Here is a 20,973-nt window from a genome sequence, read left to right on the forward strand (position 1 = left end):
AGTGCGATCACAGCACACAGCAGAACTCCTGAAAACAAGCTCTGGTTTTCTGATTCCATGACACACACACACACACACACACACACACACACACACAGTCCATTCACTTTGTATAGCAACTATTTTACACATGATTCAATAAAGTGGGGGTGTAAGTGAATTTTTCAGATGAGCCACATCCATAGGTTCTATTGGTTTAATCAAAAACACACCAGTCCTGACTACCAGGGGAACATTTCCAAAAACAATAAAGCTTTGCAGTAAATGAGAGCTGACAAGAGAACGTTACCTCCACTTCTGTCTCCATGGAAACTTGCCTCACTGGTCATTGTGTGGATATGGATGATATAGACCAGGAACACACAGCGCTCTGTGTATCAATCCACTTAACACTTCAGTGTTCTCCTCTACGATGAAATGTCACAACTGACTTCATTTAATTTATTTCAGTGAAGGGGAAATTAAAGGTCTACCCGACACTGATGAGAACATGCTGTAGATATCACTTGTAAGCTCTTTTATTTTTTTAAGAAAAATTGGTAGTTGTAAAAAAGAAAATTGGAGACTTGAGTCCAGCCGGTGTTTCTCAAACTATGAGCTGTGATCAAACCGAGGCATGTCGTCGCTACCTTTGAGTCTCACTCTCTGTAACTGAGTAGTATGATGCCCTCTAAAGATCTAGAGAATGCACACTTTTCTCCCCCCTCTTTCTTTGCTGTAGTTGCATAGCAACAGAGGAGCTGCTAGCTCCAGTTGTGTTGGTGGTGGGAGCGCTCTGCACAGGGAGGCACTGGCTCCAGATTAAGCCTGTCTCGGCTTCAATTATGAATGGGCTTCCACTGCCACACGGCTCCAAAATGGCACCACTCAGATTGATAAGGCATTGAGGAACTCTTTGGTACACTTAACTCTTTTACTTCTCTCCCTGAGGGGGCAGCTGAGTTTGACTTTAATCAGAAGTATTGAACTTAAATGATTAGAGGAAGTAAATGAATAATTAACTGGTGGAGGAGGCATGGTTATGATAAGACCCTTGTTGATGGGAATATGTGAGGTTAATGATTGGGGTCAGCCTTGAGAGCAAATTAAAGAGTCTCCAGTCTCACAAAGCTCACACTTTACCAGGAAATGGGGGTTAGTGTGTGTTGCATGTTAGAGTGGTGAAAAGGAGGGGGATAGAAAGTTTGATATGCTTTCTTGTAAGGCATAACTATATTTAACTCGGAACTTTTGAGGAAAAATTGTTAAATTGCTGCTTTTGTAGCCCACATGAACTTCTTACCAGTGATGCTGTGGTTAAAAGCATTGAAATATCTTAAGTTTTATTTTTTGTTGAGTTGTGTACTTAGATTATACCAAATGTTTCCATAGTCAAACCCAGAGAAATCTGTAATTGTTACCAAGCTCACTCCCTTTATGTACAAAAATAGATACATCCATTCCAAACAATGTAACTGTCACTGCCCACATAGTCTCACATAGCCAGAAATCCACAGCGCTGAAAGGTCTGTCTGAACCTTTTATCACTCCAGCTTGTTTGTATTTCTTTTAACCAATCACACACGTCTTGGGTGGTACAAAGCCCTGGATACGGCGACAGAATGTTAAGCAACATATCCACTAGAGGGCAGCGCAGCTCAGAGTTAAAAGTTTACGATAACAGCAGGTATGGTGAAGGTGGAGAAGGTCGTAATAATGAACCCCTTTTAGCAGAAGCAGAGGAGGCAGTGTTGTAGACGGCAGTGGTCTGTGAGGCCAATAAATACATTGTGTCATTTTTCGCGAATATTGACCTAGCCCCAGGATGAGAAGCACACTTCTGAGCCAATTTTTGCAATGGCCCAACTGTGGAATGACAGCGTGATTACGTGATGCCATGAAGCCCAACACCCATTTTTTTTGCATAACCATCCCAGAAAAAAAATATTTTTTTCACTATTAAATTTGTATGGAAAGTCTCAAAGAGACCCACAATTAAATTGTTGGGAATGCTTTATATCAAGGTCCTTGTAATAACAATTAATTAACAATTAATACGGCATTGTTCTCGCTTTAGATCCCTTTAGCTGCAAAAAGCATAGTTAACTGTTAACAAGTGCATAGTTAACTTATAATAGATGAGCAATAAAGTATATTTTAATATCAATAAGTAAACAAAAGATTAATAAAGGAATGGCAAAGACATAATGGGTGGGTTATGGGTGTTTGTAATGCTATTATGAAGAATTATAAGATACTCATGAGGATTTTTTTAATGTTCTTATTATACATCTCTTATAGCCTGCTATTAGCTGTATTATAATGCCATTATTAACACTTATACAGGCTTATAAAGACACAGTAATGTAATAAGCATCTTGCAAGGACTTGCAAGGGCCTTATTACTTGTTAATTAATGGTTATTACAAGGACCTTAATATAAAGCGTTACCAAATTGTTTTATTCCCATACAAGTTAGCAGAATGTTAAACTGGAAGTTAAAGGGCTCAGTCGTTAGAATCATCAAGGGTACTAGTTATTTTATACATAAAAGTTGGCACCATGCACCACTATCATAGGAATGAATGGGATTCTGCATGCGAACACTGTATCCAGTTCCTTTATACATCCATAATATCTCTTCAAAACATTCCATTTATAACATTTCTTCAACATGTCTTATGGTGGCGTTTTCCCCCAAGATTTTCTCATGGTGCTGTTCTTTGTTTGTTTGTGTCTGTAAGCTTTTGGAAAACATGCGGAAATACGTACGAAATGAACGCAGAGTATAAACAGAAGACTCCGTCTCTATCCATAGCTAAAGTTAAGCAAAAATGAGGCCTGATTATCTTTGCACATATTTCAACTTTGTAGTTGTCTGCCAGAAGCTGCTATAAATTGTCATTTTATTCAGTTTTAAGCCCCTTTTTATTATACGCTTTTTAGATCTAGGTCTTATTTTTGTTAATTATATACAGTATTTTAATTGGACGAGGGATTAAAGTCACATCTGGATCTTAATGAGAGAAACAAGCTGAGCAAACGTTAGCGGCTGCATGGCTAGCACCCCCTCAACCGACATGCAGGACAGCTTAGGAGAAACAGTGTGTAATGTGTAGTATTCTGTGTTTTAACCGGTTTAAATCACTGCTTCCATTCGTTTTCAAGAGGAAAGACCTCTGTGGATAATTCAGCTCAGGGTAAAAACTTCCAAAACATCTGAAACTTAAGTTATCAGAAAAACAAGCTGAGCAAACAAAGCTCAGCCAGCAGCTCCAAACACCATTGAAGAAACGCCGAACTTAAGGAAAACTGCTTTATCCAGTGTTTTTACCAGTATAAATCACCATGTCTGTTTGTTTTGGAGAGGAGGAGACCTCTGTGTATAATTCAGCTCTTGGTGAAAACCTCCTGACAATTAAACCCTGAAGGATTTGAGAGACTGGCATAAGTTTTTGCAGAAAATTACATATTACACTTTAAAATGTGTCATTCTAGTTGACACAGGTATTATTCTCTATGATTATGGTTTTCATGTTTGATCCAAGTCTGTCAAAAAGAACAGCCAAACAAATCTTCTGCAACTTGTATTTTTTATTATTGCAACCAACTGGAAGACAATACATCACATAAACATCATTGCAGTTTTTCAGAAAATGGAAAACAAAATAAAACAACATTTATATATTTTTTGCCACGGTATTGGACAACGTTGATATTTACATGTAGTGATGAAATAGGTCTTGAAATCATTCTTTGGCAATATGATTGCACAATAAGGAGAGAATTGAACATTTACTGAAAAAAAAAACCAACACCCGGGTGCACTCTGCATCACATCTCACAGATCAATAACAGTTTTGCATTTTGACATCTCTAACCTATGGCTTTCCAATATTCAGCTCAGACAGTCACCAAAAAATAATGGCAGTATTGTAGATAATTTTGTCAGAGAGAAAACAAAAACAGAAAATGAAAATGCACATAAAAATATCAACAAATAAAAAATGGCAACTGTATTTTTTTTTTTAGAGCGTTTCATTTTATGTTTGGCAGGTTTGAAACAAACACTTGTTTTAGGGGGCTTTTCAGGCAGTGAAAGTATATTTCCTTTGCTTTAAAAATGTCCAAGGTATATTTTATGTGTTGCTCTGTTTTTTTCCAGGACTCATAGGTCAGGAGTTCATCTTTCCTGCATGTCACCGAGTGAGTCAGAGGAAAAAAGGTGGTTGCTAAAGCAACGCATTCTCCCCTCGACATGCCTCTTTGCCAGCTGAACACGTTATTAGTCACCACAGCAGTGGATTGTTGCTGCACATACAGCAGAGTGCTTGACCTGGGCCGCGGAGCACTCAGACAGATATCAGACGACAGACGGATGGCACACAACAAGACAGTGTCTCCTTTTAGCCTTTTTTATATGTCGGCATGGATACCATACAAAATGCAAAGCCGGTGATGCATGCTACAGGTGGCAAAAGACTGTACCAGTGGATGGGACATGCATTTGTTTGCCTGCTTGGCTCGCTGACAATCACTCCATTGAGCTTAAACAAAAACCTTGTCTGACTGCTACAACCAGCCTATGTTTTTCTCCTACAAAGCTGCTTTTTATATGCATTGCATCTCTGCAAAGTGAAAGGGGGCGATTAATACTTTTACGCATTCCTGTTCCAGCAAAAGCATGCCGAATAATGGCAGTGCAGTATTTATATCGATTCTGATGCAAAAAGCTCACTACTGCTCCTGCGGATTTCAATCAAGTCAGTGTTTTCATTAAGTGCGATAAAAATACACTGTCAGAGTATATTAAAACAAACCTTCTGACTCTGGATTGGGCTCTGGAGATAAATACCTATTAGGGCTGTCAATCGGATCGATTAAAAAAAATGAACTAATTCATCACACAATTTGCTGTAATTATTTACACTTAATCTTTTTTTTTTCTTTATCTTAAGACTAGTTGTCTGTAAAGGGGAGACTCATGGGCACACACCCATTTTCATTCAGGTATCTTGAGGTCAGAGGTGAAAACGGTCGTACCATTGTTTCCGTGCCAAAATGTAACCTAACATTCATTAAACTGTCTGGAAATTGTGAAATCCTATTCTAGTTATAGATATAAATGTAAATAATTATGTTATATAACCACAATATATCATTCGATATTTAATCGAATCGAAACACCCGTTTCTAATGTTATCATTTGATTTAATGTGGCTGTTATCAGTCCTTACCAGATTCATTCATATGGGTTAGAAGGCGACTACTCCACCGTCTAGTAGGTGCAGAAGGTCGTTATCAGCTTATTCATAGGCCGGTTGCTGTTTGGTTACATTTCACTTCCACTTTCGTTAGGTTTAGGCACTAAAATTACTATATAATTTTAGAAAATAAAAACTATGTAACCCTGTGTTACACATGTCGGGACACGTACAGGATATAAAAATCACTTACAAAGTTATCTTTTGTTTAAAACTTTATGTCTTTATGAACTTGTGTCCCAGAGATGAAAGGCAACATCCATATACAATGTCATGTCCTTCTTTGCTATTAATTACTACGGCCACTAGAGGTTAGTGGATAACAATAACCTTAGTATAGCAGCCCATTTTCTGGGCTGACAATGACCATCTCAACCTGCTAGCAGGTGGAGTAAGCCCCTTGTAACCCAGGATGGTTGGATAACCACTGATAATGCCGATTAAATCATGTGATAATGTCTGGAAGTTGTATTGTGGTAGACTTTGTGATATCAGCACATATGGTATTGTTTCCCAAATAATTTATATTATATCGTATTGTGATGGAACATTAATTTTGTGTTAAAAATGTTGAATTAATCGCAAATTTCCTTTTTTGTTTTGACAGCACTAATAGGTATGCAAGCTTGACATCCACAACAGCAAGTAATTCCATTTATCAAATGTTAAAAATACTGTAAGTAAATAAAGAAAAACTTTTTCTGAATGCCATCTCCTACATTCCTCTCTTTCTTTCTTTTCAATCCAACTCCTAGTAGCCTGTTTGGAGATATGAGGTTCTTTCAGAAGACCTACAAAGTTTCCCGTCTGATCCGTACATTTACACTGAACAATGCCGATGGAAAATAAGGACACATGTACATATACACACAGGAGAGAAAATAAACAATACTGTTATAAATAAAGACAAGGAACGTTCTGTCAAAACATGTCAGAGACATGACAACAGAGGTACTGAGGGCAGGCAGGCAGGCAGGCACAATGTTAAAGGGGTGTGTGTTCCTGGGCACACAAACTCACACACTCTACAGATGTGTTCTGAAATAACACTGGGGTTAACACTGAACACCTAAAAATCACTGTACAGGCAGAAGAAGACGGAAGCCCACCCCTACGAGGTGATTCAGCTGGCCTACATAGCCTGAACCCGAAGCCCAGAGAGGTGGCACCCTCGGGGCCTCTATTTGCAGAGTGATCTCCCACGCTCCTCCCTGAAGACGTGTCTTTGAAAGCCCGCTCAGAAGAAAAAAAAAAAAAAAAAAGAAAAAAATCAACGAAAACAAAAAAAATTCAACGAAAAAAAAAAAAATCCAATATAATCACGGGTATAAGAATTGGCGGCAAAACTTTTTTTCTTTCCTCTAGGATCAAGGTTTATATGAAAATAAGTCATGCTTCATGCTAAATACATTGTTTATCTTACATGATCTTTGAATAAAAAAGATTTGCTTTTTATCTTATTTACAAGCACCCATGCAATATAACTGAGAAAGTCCTGCAGGTCAAATTGCTTCAATTAAGAAAGGAAAAAAATAAAATATTTTCTAACCTTTTTACAGAGTTGTCCACACGGGACAAATTGCTTATATCTTTATGAGGGTAGAGTGAGGGTAAACAGACACAAACAGAAACCCACAGTTCATGTATATAGTTCTTTGACATTGTCAAATGAATAGGAAGGTGTGGTAGCTGCTGGTAGCTACGATATCTATACCAGGTGTCTACGTCTATGGACAGAAGTACTGGGGGGAGGTTAAGGGACGTTTACATTATGCAACAACAACAACAAAATGAAGGAGATATTGCCTCAGACCCGGCACACTATCCATCTCTATGGTGATAAACATGACTTTTTTTTTATTTTAAAATATCTATTCTTAAATACTATGAGTGCTCTTGAAATAAACCATGTCTTTACCCATGATGCTTTTATTATAAGTGGTGTTAAATAATCTTAAGTGCATGAATATATATCACATTGGGTTTTACAATTATTTTGACTCCCTAGCTCTTCTTTACTACTATGCCTTCTCTTCTTCTTTTTTTTTTTGTCAGCTGTCGTTATCGGCTACATGAAGCAACCTGGTCGCTTATCTTTGGCACAGTCTCACATTTGTGCTCGTGGATGTAGGAGAGTGATGCGAGCGAGCGGAGGCCCAGAGAGCGCTAAGTCTTGTTAAATAGGCTCTGCCGTCTTTTGCTGGCATCACTGCAAGATTGCTACAGATTCACATAGAAACAAACAGGTAAGACAAACAGCCATCTTCTGTGTTTATGCTCCTCAATGTGATTCAGTTTTGTTCAACTTGTCCAAATTAGTGACAAAACATGCTTTTTTTATGGCTTTCATCCCCTTTTTAAACAACAAAAACAACAAAGACACATGAGAAATACCCATTGATGTTAGTGTTGCTGAACATGTAGGAAAACATAGATTTTTGATATTGCCACAAATAAGTAGGATTCACCTAATGCCCTGCAGATAGATAGAGGGAGATGAGAAGTGTCCGTTGAGACTAATGCTGTAGTAACGTTACCTGTTGACCTATTTGTGTATTGTATGTGTGTTAATGTGTGTGTGCGTGTTTTGAGCTGTATACTGTAGAGTAACTTAAGCGTCTTTATTATGAAATCAACAGAAGAGGTTTAAGAGTAAAACTTTCCACACTGCAATAAAAAATAGATTTGAGAGCAAAACTATCGACACCGCAACCAGAAATGTTTTATTGCAAGTAAAATACATTTGTGATTAAAAGTGTATCATTGCAGATCAAAAAGTTTTGGACCAAGTGTTTTGTTTGCAAATACAAAAGTTCTGTTTGCAAATCCCCAAATTTTGCATTTGAATGCAACAGTTTTGTTTTCAAATCCCCCCAAATTTTTTGCAAATTCAAAAATGTTGCATTTTAATCAAAAAGTTTAGTTTGCAAATCCAAAGATTTTTTTTAAACCCAAAAGTTTTGTTTGCAAATCCCAAAATGATGCTTTTGAATCCAAATCTTAATTTGCAAATCCAAAACTTGTGCTTGCTGCTGAGCTGAAAGATGAATCACTTTTCTACTGATCAGAGTGACGGCTCGGCAACATCCGCTGTTTTGGAGTCGATGGAGAAGACGGAGCCGGAGCGATGTTGCCAAGCTGTCACCCCAGTCGACACGTTTGGATATGCAAATTATTATATATCCACATTAATACTTTTTTTTATCACAAATGTATTTTACTTGCAACAAAACATTTTTGACTGCAGTGGTGATAGTTTTTCTCTCTTTTCTGTTTGACTGCATGATAAAGACACTAAAGTGACCCCACGGTATACATCTGTGTGTTTGCATGACTATGTAATATGTGTGTGTTAGTTTCTAAGGGCCTCTTTCTGCTCCTTCTGGCCCTTGGCGGTGCGGTTTGTGATGTTGTTGAGGCAGGCTCTGACCCCCGCCAGGTGGAGCAGCGACCCCGCCGCCTCCTTCATCTCCTCGTCGTCGCTCTCCGGCGGCTTCTCCACCGCCGCCGCGCGCCGCTTCTTCAGCGGCAGCGTGTCGCTAATGCCCCTCGCTCGGTTTTTGGTCCAGGGCAAACTGCTCCCTGCCAGAGTCCCAGCTCCCGGCCCCGAGCTACGTCTCTGTCCGCGCAGGGGCTGCTGGGAAATGTAGGTAGCGGCGGCAGTGGTGATGTGAGAATCCAGCGGGATCTCCCGAGGCTCGGGTTTGACGTCTGATTGGATCTCCACGGCGATGATGTCGTCGTCGTCGTCCAGCGGGGAGGAAGGGGTTCCGGCCTGGGAGGAGCAAAGCCTGCTGGGGGATTTGGCGGTGCTGTAAGTGTGGTCGTCTTGGAGGTCCTCGCTGCAGAGCGGGGGAGAGTAGCGGGATGGGCTGTCCTGTCCTCGGCTTAGATAATCTCCCAGGGATGATCTGTATGAAGCACAGAGAGAATATTGTTACTGCTGCTGTCACCCTGCCAGCCAGGTGGCCTGTCTGTATACGCTTCACTCCACTGAAGCTGCTCCAGTTTGCTCTGCATTTGGCTGGAAAGCAAAAAGAATCCACGTGATAATCTATCACCCTCAAATAGCCCCCTCAGGCCTAATGTGCATATTTCAGAAGTCAGATTAAAACCTTGTATCTCCCAAAAAAAAGTCAGCCTTTCCTTTTTGAAATCAGCAGACTCATTTTCACATTGCCACCTTTGCATTTTTCAAATGACACAGTGCATTTTGAGCAGCTCTTGTGCTCCCTAAGGTTGTGAAACTTGCTCAGCACATAAAGGACCTCGCAAGCTTTAACCCCTTAGTGTTTCGATGTCCCACCAGTGGGCCTGGATGACCTTTATTCTCTCAGACAATCTCAGGAAGCCATAGGCATCAACCATGTCATGGTATCTCGCTGTGAAGGGGGCTACATAACCTCGAAGTTATGCTATATTTCTGAGAGGCAAAACCTGACATGGCCATTTTCAAAAGGGTCGCTTGACCTCTGACCTTAAGATATCTGAATGAAACAAGTCTCTCCTTTACAGACATGCCCATTTTATGCTAATCTCATGCAGTTTGAGGCCAAAACTATGCAGTGTTTCTCATGCAGTACAAATGTGTTATTCTCGCCTATTGAATTTGACTATTTCTGCATACTGGGGTCCCTAAACAGTCTTGGAAGTCCATGAATTGGATATCATGGAAAAGCAGAGTTTTTTGTGAATTCAATGAGCCCAATTCAATTTATGTGATTCATGTGATGACATTAGTCCACATAGTAGCCATAACACTGCAGTGGGAACATTTTTGAAACTTGACCTCACTGTAAAAATGACCTGTAGTGACCTCTAGGATAATCACAGCCTCATGAAACTTTACAACTACAAACTAAAGACATAGGGTATCTAGAGGATGTATAGCTTTCTATGTATATTGACAATAAGGGGGTTGCTCAGCAGGTTGCACAACATTAGCGCTCACCATCCAGTTGCTGAAAAATGCAGTTCTTGTCGAAATCTTGCAGAGATGTGGTAATTCGGAGGGATTTCTGATTTTTAATCAAATCTTGAGTGTGCACCAAATGGTATCAACCTCAAAATTGATGGAAAAATTTAAGAAACATAATTGAGCATGGGAATGGCAATTATATCTGCCCTTCATAATGTTCTATACCCTTATACACGTTCAATATTTTAATTAGTTCATTAATTACATTTTATTCTGAGATTATTAATATTCAGGTGTATGCCACTTCTGTGTGCCATCTACTGACCTTTTATTTATCCCTGAACATCCCCTGTCCACCACCCCCACCCCCTCTAAAAAAGAAGAAAAAAAGAGTGGAATGTTAAGAGGTTAAAGTGAGAATGCCACAGACTTTGCAGCGGAGCCGTTTAACCACTGTCCACTGTACATCAGCTTCTACATTATATTGCAACACATATTTTGCTCTATTAGGCAGACGACACTTTTCTCTGTAAGGCATTAAAGGACAGGGGTGTGTTCTGACAACCAATAAATCAAAAGGAGCTTTAGCAGCGTGCCCTGTCCCCCGGACATTTTCTCCACTCGGAATGAGCGGGTTAGCATATTAATATCTTATAAGAAAAACATGCACCCCTTACAGTGATCAAATATTCACTGCATACCTTTAGTGAGACTTTGGGTATGTTTAATTCATTATGCAATGCAGGCTATCATACTCTTATGCTCCTATGATGGATGTGCATGTCCATGCATGCTCCGAATGTTCTTTGAATCATGAGGCCTCTCCCTCTAATAAACCTGTTTGCGTGTGTGTGTGTGTGTGAGACCGTTATATAAACACACCTGGATAAAATGTTCTGAACAGCAGGGAGCGTGTGAATGCCTCTGACTTTTGGACACAATAAAGATGTAATTATGTAAACTATCAGTGGAAAATTTGGGTCTGTTTTGTGTATGTGTGGTTTTTGTGTTTGCTTGAAGGCTACTGTACATGTGTATGTGTGTGTGTGTGTGTGTGTGTGTGTGGGTGTGTCTGTCTGTGGGGGAATGTGTTTGTGCAGAGAAAGCCCTGGCTGACATTAATTATGGGGCAAAGTTAACCCACCTTATGGCCGAGGTTCTGCTCCCCACAGGGCTTACAGGTAGGGGTCTTATCACAGGGAAGAGTGCCTGGCTCCTAACACGGGCGCCATTTTGGATCACACCACGAGGAACTGAAAAAGAAAGAGCAGCAGATGTAAGAACTCATACAGAGCCACATGCAACACACAAATCACTTTCAAAGGAGGAAGGAAACACAGAGGAAGCTTCTCCAAATCCTGATCGGACCTCGATAAGACCCGGGAGCAGCTCGATGAGCATTCACTGACCGTCTGAGGAGGCCAACAGGGCAATATTGATGAGCAAGGCAAGGTTAAATTGAGCGGGAAAGCGTCATAAATGAGTTAAGGCCGCTGCGAATCATTCAATTACCAACGACCGCTGGGCTCGGCTAAATCCAGCCTGTCTGATGCTGCGGGCTGAACAGCAGGCGGCTGTGAGTTAAAGGGGGATACCGCACATTTTAATATGTGAGTAATGTCATTTGTCTGGTTTAAAACTTAGTTCAAGCTCATTAAATGTACTTTTAAAAGCAATCCACATAAAATACTTACTTGGTTTTATACATTTATTAGAACCAAAGTAATTCAGTATGATGCCAGATCATTTTTCTAGTCTTAATCTGCCGATTCTTTTCTAGACTCATTGTCAGAACAAAGCAAAAGTTCCCCAAAAAGGAGTTTAATAACAATGAGAGGCCGGAGAGCTCAGCAATTTTGCTGGATCAAATGACTTAAACGGTTAATAAATTATTAAAATTGTTGCGAGCTATTAGTGCTGCAGCTAATGCTTATTCTCATTATCAATTCATCTGTGGATTTTTGTAGATTAATGAATTGTTTTGATCTATAAAAGGTCCAGGATGAATGTGTAAATGTCTTTTTCACTGTCAGTCCAAAACCCAAAGATATTCAGTTTAATTGTTTAGTTTAGTTTAGTTGTTTTATAAAACAAAGGAAAAGTGACCTTGGTCAGGGAGGAGAAAGGAGGAGAAAAGGCTCAATGGCCTTACTAACCAATACTCAAGGTAACTAGAGAATCTATAGCAGAAGGGCAACTCTACAGCACTCCATCTGAGAGCCATTTTACTCTACTGAATAAACAGGCATATGGCAGCCCACCTGGAGTTTACCAAATAGTGCTTTCTCTCATCTAACGAGGCAAAAATTGAGTTCTTGTGTCTGAAAGCCAAACATTTCAACTGGAAAGAACCTGTGCTGCTTATCACCTGGTGTCACTGCACTGCAGCATGATGTTGTGTCCACCATTAATACATATACAGACAGGTCCTTGAAGAAAACACCACAGAATAGGGCAAAGCTTCACCTTCCAGCAACACAAAACCCCGAAGCACACATCCAGGATAATGGACTGGCTTTGGAACAAATCCCTGAACGTCCTCGAGAGGCCCACCCAAAGCCTGGACTTGAAGCCATTTGAAAATCTGTGGGGAGACCTGAAGATCATAGTTTACCAACGCTCCTAATCCAATCTGACAGCTGGTAGACATAAAGCTGTAGTCGCCATCTCCTGCATACTATAGTGACATGTCAGCTTTTGATTTTTAACACATGTGCAACTAAGAAATAGACTGACTTATTCGTTTCGACAAGAAGATTGGCACCATGCTCAGGTGTATACGCTAAACAAGAAGCTAGAGCCGACAGCTGCTTAGCTAAGCTTAGCTTAAAGACTTGAAAAAGGAGGACAATGTGTAACTATTATACTTCTGTTTTTATGTGTTGATCAAGGAGCTTCTGAGGTGTCCAGATTTTAAATTACATTACCTTTGGACAGAGCCAGGCTGGTTGTCTCCACCAGATCAAAGTCTTTATGCTAAGCTAACCTAACGAGCTGCTAGTTGTAGCCTCATATTTACTCTGCAGACATGACATGTTTGGTAACAATCTTCTCATCTAACCCTCAGCAAACAAGCCTATGAGTCTATTTCCAAAAAATTATGGTATATAATTTCATTTAGCTATAATGAATTAGGTTTATGTGTGCATTAATGGGAAAAAAAAGAAAACTTTAAGAATTAAACTTGTGATGCCATCAATATTTAAAATCAGCCTGCTTTACAATCAATTCATTTAAGGTTCCAGTGTGTCCAACTGGACTTCTGAAGAAACATTTTCTGGCTCAGAATGTAGACTACATAAAAGAAATGGACTTAGCCCTTGTGACATCCTCAATTAGTTTGTGCACCATTGTTAGTTAGTTAGTGGGCCTGAGGACACTATGCATGTCCAACCTGTCAATCACAATTGTAGCCAAGCCCGAGGACTGAACAATTACTCAGAATTTTTTGAAATCACACTGTTAGAGTAGTGCAAAATCCAAATCACAGGAGGTGCAATATTTGTTTTTCCTGGGCAACAACTACATATTACACATGAATAAAAACAGAATGTATTAAATTCAGAATTCAAATGTTAAATAAAATATTACATTCCATGTTATTTACATTTTATACACAAAAAAAATCTAATAATTTCAATATATTTGTCAATAAAAATGAGAATGATGCAAAAATTGGCCATGTCCTTCAATCTTGTTAATGATATCGCAAATGCAATAATAAATCAAGTGAAAGTAGAGTGATTTTCTCATAGATCTCTATACTTTTTGTCTTCTTTTTGCAACCAGTGGAGTGGCCTCCTGCTGGCCATTAGAAATAAAGCAGGTTTAAGACACTTCCACATTGGCTTCACTTTTCAGAGCCGTCCACTTCTTTATACAGTCTATTGTTTAGAACCAACAATGTCTCAATTTAAAAACAACACTTAATTAAAACCAAACTATAAGCACATAATAGTTTGTTTCTTTTGCAGCTTCAGATTTTCCATCAAGGTCAAAGTCTTGACTATGGTTTCCGACAACACTGACTGGACTATTAAAGACCAGAAAGGAGATCTATGTGTACTAATCTATTTCCATATCTTTATTATCTGTGTTGCAGAAGAGCAGAGAGCAGAAGACAAGAGTGCATGTGTACATCTGAGCCAAAAGCTCTCATTACTCAGGGCTGGCTGCTCACCACAGCCATCCCAGTTCACTAAAACAGCTGTCATTTTCATCTCTAGGGTCAGTTTGCATTTTGCAAATGATGACCTGCTGTTTGCTTTGTCTGCTGCAGACACATTTGTTAAGGTGTGTAAATTGTAAGAACGTTTTACCACAGCATCAATACGCTGTAGCTCAAGCTTTTTTTTCTTTATGATTGATGTTATGAGGAGAAATCTAATTCACCCCAGGAACCACAAGCTCATTAAAACATACAAGTTGTCATGGCGAGGCCCCCCAGAAAACCATCCCACAACGTATATTTGGATCATGTCGTAACACAGAGATGAATTATGATGGATCTGTTTGTCGTTTGTCATTGTTGGTGTGTTTCTGTAGCCTTTCCCTTGGCCGCCTGCGTCCACAGTAATCTTATTGACTCCAGTTAGTGTGGCTCTGCCCCTGATATCTCCAGCTCTGCTCTCCATAACCTTATAAGTAGGTCCCTGCACAGAGTCTCTTTTGTAATCTTGATCACTCGCTGCACGGCTGTGTGTGTGTGTGTGTGTGTGTGTGTGTGTGTGTGTGTGTGTGTGTGGGCAGTGCATTAGGTCTCCCCGGGTTGATGTGCACCCACCCCTCCTTCCCCACCTCGCTCCAGTCAGGCTTTGGGTTGCCATAGCAACGGCTCCCCTTCCACATGCCACAGAGTGGTAGATCATGCATCAGCAGAGAAAGTGATAGAGAGAGCGAGAGAGAAAAAAGGGGGAAAGGAAATACCAAGCTCTGTTTGACATGGCCTCTCATAGCTCGGCGACACACTCCTGACCACCACTGTTTACCCTAGACACACACACACACACACAGACACAGACACACACACACACCGCCCTCCTCACACAGACAACTCTCCTCTTATGTGTTTGCTGTTTGAATTTCAAACCCTTTCTCTTTGTCTTTCTAATTCCGTCCTCTCTTGTTGATTTCTTTCCCTCTCTATCGATCTCGCTGTCATTCTATGTATAGTGGTGACTCATATCTCCAACTGAGCATGCACGCTGTCCCTGCAGGTAAAAAGCCTGGGACATATGCTAAGGAGATGAGGTGACAAACTAAGTGGGGAAAGAGCAGGCGGCGCTCCCGGAGCCCGTCCTCACTCACTGGGATTGAGCAATACATTTTTACTCCAAGCAATAAAAAAAAACACAAGACTTGGCTTGGTTAGCAGAAAGCTGAGGGAAAAAAACTGTAAATACAGAAGAGAAGAGGTGTCTGTCTTCATCTCTGCCATCTTCCTGGAGAGAAAATATCCTCCAGTTTGTCTTTTTTCCCATGTCTGGTCAGTTGCTCTGCCTTTCTGTCTGCTTCCTACGTCTTCGCCTGCCTGCCTGTTTTCCAGCCTCCTCCCCTCGCCGCTGCGCTCTCATGTGCCGTATACGCACTCAGCCTCCTCTGCTCTCCTTAAATGAGTTCCACATGGCCCTGCAGGCTGCAGTCTCTGCTCGTCCACACAAACACACACACTCTGGGCTCACACACCCGGTCCAAAGGGTCAAAGGTCACTCCCAGTAGACCTCGAGAAAGCAACCGTTTGAAAGTGGCCTCTCGTTCAGTCAAAATACCCCCCCAACCACCACCACCACCTGTCTATCTGCCTGCTTGGCTGCTGTGTGTTAAACTGAGTCCGAGGGCAGGATGCATACTAATGTTGTCTGACTGACTGTTTTGCTGGTGGGTTGGCACATTAACTGGATGGCTAACTGGCTTGTCTATCTGACACTCCAGCTGAGCGTCTAAGAGGCAGGCTGACTGACATGTGCTATGACTTACAGGGGGGGATGGAATAAATGCAGCACTTCATTACAGTAACTTAATAAGGCTTAATAAGCCCAGCGACAAACATGGGTCATATCAGGGCTGAAGGCTAACCAGCAGGACACCTCTGCTCTTACTGTACATCGGTCCTGGTTACATCCTGGTCTTTTATTTTCAGGCAGTTTGGCTAAATTTTTAACTTTATTCCCCTAAACATATTTTAAAAAATGAAATCTTTTGACCTTCTGTTCGTGCAAAAATGATCTGGGCACCTTGGAAATCTCATACTGCTTTAAAAACTTCACTCTTTTACACATAAAGTTTAGTTTACTTGAGGAGTTCTACTCAGAAAAACAGTTGAAGGTTACTTTGTTCAGTAGAGAAGTACTCAAATACTTTACTTAAGGCTATAGTATGCAGGATCTTCATAAAAAACAATGTATAGACTAAATTAATTAATCACTCTAACTCTGCTTATATTTCTCTTTTCATTTAATCTGGCTGTGTTCGGGACATTCATTCACTCTAGACACGAATTTCACGAAGCCCGGAAAAAACAATAATATAACGAAGTGAAATGGCAGGCAGGCAAAGCTGGTTCTAAAGTGAAAGTGAATCTGGGGTTTGCCTTCACTTTAGTTGAGCTGGGGAGGTGGGGCCAAGTTAGAATGTTGTGTTTACAAACACTAAGCTGCAATTCCTGCGTAGTGTGCCTTTAAATAAATCTATATCATACAACGTTAGGTAATGGTCCTAAAAATGAAGTAAATTGTGAAGTACAGTTATTCAAGCACTGTATATACTTATTTCCATTGTATTATACTCTCTATTTCTGTTTCATTATATTTCAAATGTAAATGTACTTTTTAGTCCACCACATTTATTATACAGCTGTAAAGTAAAGTTGCTGGTACTTAATTTAATTAAATAACAATTATGTTTTTATATTTATTTGTCACTTTTTGTTACACAAAGTTAGGAAAGAAAAGTTTTAAAGTGCTATCAGCTGGTACTCGGTTTCAGCCACAGTCCAGATATTGATATTGGGACTAAAAAAGAACTGGTGCATTCATAGATTTTACATGACTCAAAAAAAATGGTTTGATCAATTTATACAATATGATGCAAAATATATTAATATATATTATAAGACATGATAGAATGTCAATTGTATATGGAAGAGTTTAACTGAACTCCACCTCTAGCCAGCTAGAACATTAAAAAGCTGCAGTAATCATAATGTAATAGTTAAATCATCTATTAAAACACTTTAAAAGTGGCCATCCTGCATTGTGAATACTTTTGCTATGTTAAGTAGAATTCATTGATAACACAAAGTAATTTAAAGGTAGGACTTTTACTTTATCAGAAAATGTACTAGAAAAGAAAAGTAATCAATTTGCAGCATAATGGTCCCTGTTATGATGAATAATAACTCTGGATCATTACTGCATTTTAATATTGTGGCTGGTTGAGGTGAAGCTAATATTGTGCAACTATTGTGGGGTTCAACTTTCTGTCAAACAATGCATCAAATTTTATATATATTTTTTTTATTATAGTTGTAAGTCATTACAGGTATCAAGGGTGCCACTTTGATTGGAAAAGTGGTGGGAAAATACCTCCACCAAGACTCATGGATGAACTGATTAGACTTTGGGGGTGAAAGGTCAAAGGTTACCTTGTGACCTTGTGTCTGTCCCATTCTCATGAACTTGTTATCTCAGGAACATCTTGAGGGAATTACTTCAAATTTGCCATAAAAGTCCACTTACTGATGGATGAACTGTGACCTCACAAAATACATTTTGAGCCATAACTCAATAATTAATTAACTAATAATGACAACATTTGACACAAACTACTAAATGACATTTAATTAATACGGTCAAAGGTCAACTTTAAAAACATTATTCAACCTCATAACTCAGGAACAGAAGAGGAGACTGGCTGGATTCTGAATCTGTGACACGAATCTTAAAGCTGAAGTGATTGTATAGTGGTTGTGTGTGAAGGATCCACGTTTTAGAACTTCTAGCTTCTTTGCAGCAACATCCATATTCAAAGCATTGTCATTATCATTATCAGCTATATATATATGAGCCTGGACAGTTACAAGCTGCAACTTGACTGGTTTGCAGAGGCATACAACCACAAGGCGGTAATTCTAGTTTTGACCTCATTTTACTTTTTTAGACAATTGTTTTTTCTACATTTTCTTTGCATTGTATGTTTTCTTAGTGTACAAACAAACCATCTCAAAGCCTTCACATTTAGCTGTCTTTTAAGTCAGTTCTAGCAAGTTATGCTTTTAAAAAGTTATGTGGGAACAACATCTATGATGGGTCTAGGTAAAATCTGAACCTGATCATAGCTGTAACTGTTATTAAGCATAAAATAGTATGCCATGACATAATCAAGTAAAATAAATACTCAAAACTATCTTTACAAGTGTACTTCACAGCTTCAATTCAATTTAGTTTTTGCTGTGTCTCACTTTTAAAAAATAAAAATAGCTGCTGCAATCTAGCTGTCTGTAGTTGCAATAAAAAAGGAATATTTAATCTCCTTTGCCATGTGAGTAGAATATTCTGACTGTACTGTTCTCGCTAGAGTTGAAGGGTAATCATTTGTAAATAGATGTAATTCAACAAACCCGATATATGTTTGAATCGTCAAAGTGGTTGTGATGTGCTGATATGCTGCGATTAAACATTTAACAGCTGGTCAATTTCTCTATTAACTTGGAAACACCCTTCCTCTGCAGCTGACAGGTTTCTAAACGCTACGACTCAAACAGGGTTCCCTTTAAAACCGATTCCTGTGTAATTTAGAGCTACTGGATGATGAACCTTGGGGTGACGGGGTTGGATTAAGGACACGGCATCCAGGCATTTGTCCTTGTGTTGATCCTGAGCCGGTGCCTGGCCACAGGGAGAGGCAGATTTCAGCCCACCTCGGCTCCGAGCGGAGCAGCTCTGAAAGCTCTGGGAATGGGAGATGGAAGTAATAATGGAGGGCACTAACAGCCCCGAACTCACTCTATCTGGCAGCCCACGTCCCCTCACCCCACACCACCCCCATCCTCTTTTTCCTTGTCTTTGCCTCTGGCTGTCTGTCACAACTTCTTTCCCCCCGCTGCCTCCGAATGTCACGCCCCACCATTCTTTCAAAAACACATTACACATTTAAAAAGTTTCCTCTTCCTGTCTCTCCCTGTCACATGTGCACGCCAAGTTCCTGACTGTCTCCCCCTCTCCGTCTGTCTATCCGTCCATCTATCTATCCGTCCAGCCGCTCAGACACATCACTCTCACATTGTGTGCGTCTAGAGGGAGTCCAGGTTTTCAGACACTCTCTCCAACCTCGGCTCCTTGACCATTACTACTCCATTATCAGCGGCGATGGAGGGCGCGCCGCAGACGCCTAATGTATCCATTTCCCCCTCCATTTAGGACTCGGCAGCCCAGCGAGCTCCCGGAGTGCTCCCTGATTGGGATTGAATGTCCATTTAAACTGCCGTCCAGCCACCAGGGAGGAGGTCGAGGGGGAAGAGGAGGAGAGGGGAGGAATAATGGGAAACACAGGGAAAAAGAGGGAGTAAAGGAGTCAGACTGTTGTGGCGAATGAGGAAAAGGAGGCAAGGGGATTGCTCCCCAGCCTCTGATTTGAAGCTGAGATTTTCTCTCTTTCTTTTCCTCCCTCACTCACTGTGTCTCTATCACTTCTTTTTTTTTAAACTTTCAAATACGCCTCCGTAGAAAAAGCTTTCCTCCTCTGGCTCCGAGCCAAGTGTCAGAACTCAGCACTCGGTATTCTCAAGGTGCGCTTCTAAAAAGAGGGATTTGGAATTGAGATGATTGGAGTTGGCACATCCGTAGAGAGGGATGGGGGTGGGGGGATGGGGGGGAGAAAGAGGAAGAGAGTGAGACAGAAAGAGAAAGAATGAAAGAAAGAAAGAAAGAAAAGAGGCGGGAGATCACACACGTACAGTAGAAGACTTGTGGAGGTGAAACGGTACCTTGTAGGAGAACTCCTCCGTTCTTTCTGAAGAGGGGACTCCCCGACCACAATGGAGGACTAGAAAGGGCAGAAGAAGAAGAAGAAGGGATGGGGTGAGAGAGAAAAACTGGTCAACCATTTGATCATGTTGCAGCAGCCAACCAGCCCAGCAGGCTTCATCATGAGGCAGATAGCAAGGCAGGAATTTGAGCCCATAAGCCAGTGCTTCTGATTATAGTGATTAGATTCCCGGGTGTCCCACTGTTGCCATTATTCCCTGTGATTACCTCGGAGAATTACAGCCTCGCCGCTGTAGTCCATGGGGGTAATTTCTCATGACAAACCCCCACCGCCCGCCACTAGTCCATTCACACACATTCAACAGACAAAAAAAAAAATCATCAGCGCACACACACACACACACACACACACACGTTTAACACGTGCTCACGTCACACAGGCATGTTTGAGACAGACACGCACACACTGAGGTACACACAAAGCCGGGACTCAGTTTAGGTGATCATTGCACCACTAATGAGGGAGGTAATGACGGCATTTCTCACATAGACGGAGACATCTTCACTCACAAATGCACACACAGGAAGACAAAAGATACACTTCTGCTGGCGAATCTATAATTTTAAGACAGAAGGAGAAAGATGGAGAGAAAGAGGAAGAGAGAAAGAGAAAAAGAGAGGCTGGGAGAGCTTTTCCAGGTTGAGTGGTCTTTAGCTCCCCATTAGACAACACGTCTGACTGCTCTTCTCTCTGTAGCTAGACAGGCTGTGCTCAAACAGTTATTGTGTAGATGATATACAGTGAATATCTTTAAAAATATCTTTATAT

At 40.5% G+C, this 20,973-nt stretch overlaps 1 protein-coding gene across 1 annotated transcript in view; it reads right to left on the minus strand.

Moving 5' to 3' along the window:
• Nucleotides 1-3,555: 3,555 nt before the first annotated feature.
• ches1 (checkpoint suppressor 1) overlaps nt 3,556-20,973 on the minus strand; it is a 71,954-nt gene continuing 54,536 nt past the window's right edge. Inside the window, exons 4-6 of the mRNA XM_059355955.1 lie at nt 20,144-20,202; nt 11,306-11,414; nt 3,556-9,154 (exon numbers count right to left, since the gene is read on the minus strand). Coding sequence (XP_059211938.1) covers nt 8,596-9,154; nt 11,306-11,414; nt 20,144-20,202 — 727 coding nt within the window. The 3' untranslated portion in view covers nt 3,556-8,595. The remainder of the gene's footprint in view (nt 9,155-11,305; nt 11,415-20,143; nt 20,203-20,973) is intronic.

Source organism: Centropristis striata, chromosome 18 (assembly GCF_030273125.1).
Source record: "Centropristis striata isolate RG_2023a ecotype Rhode Island chromosome 18, C.striata_1.0, whole genome shotgun sequence".
Lineage (NCBI taxonomy): Eukaryota > Metazoa > Chordata > Actinopteri > Perciformes > Serranidae > Centropristis > Centropristis striata.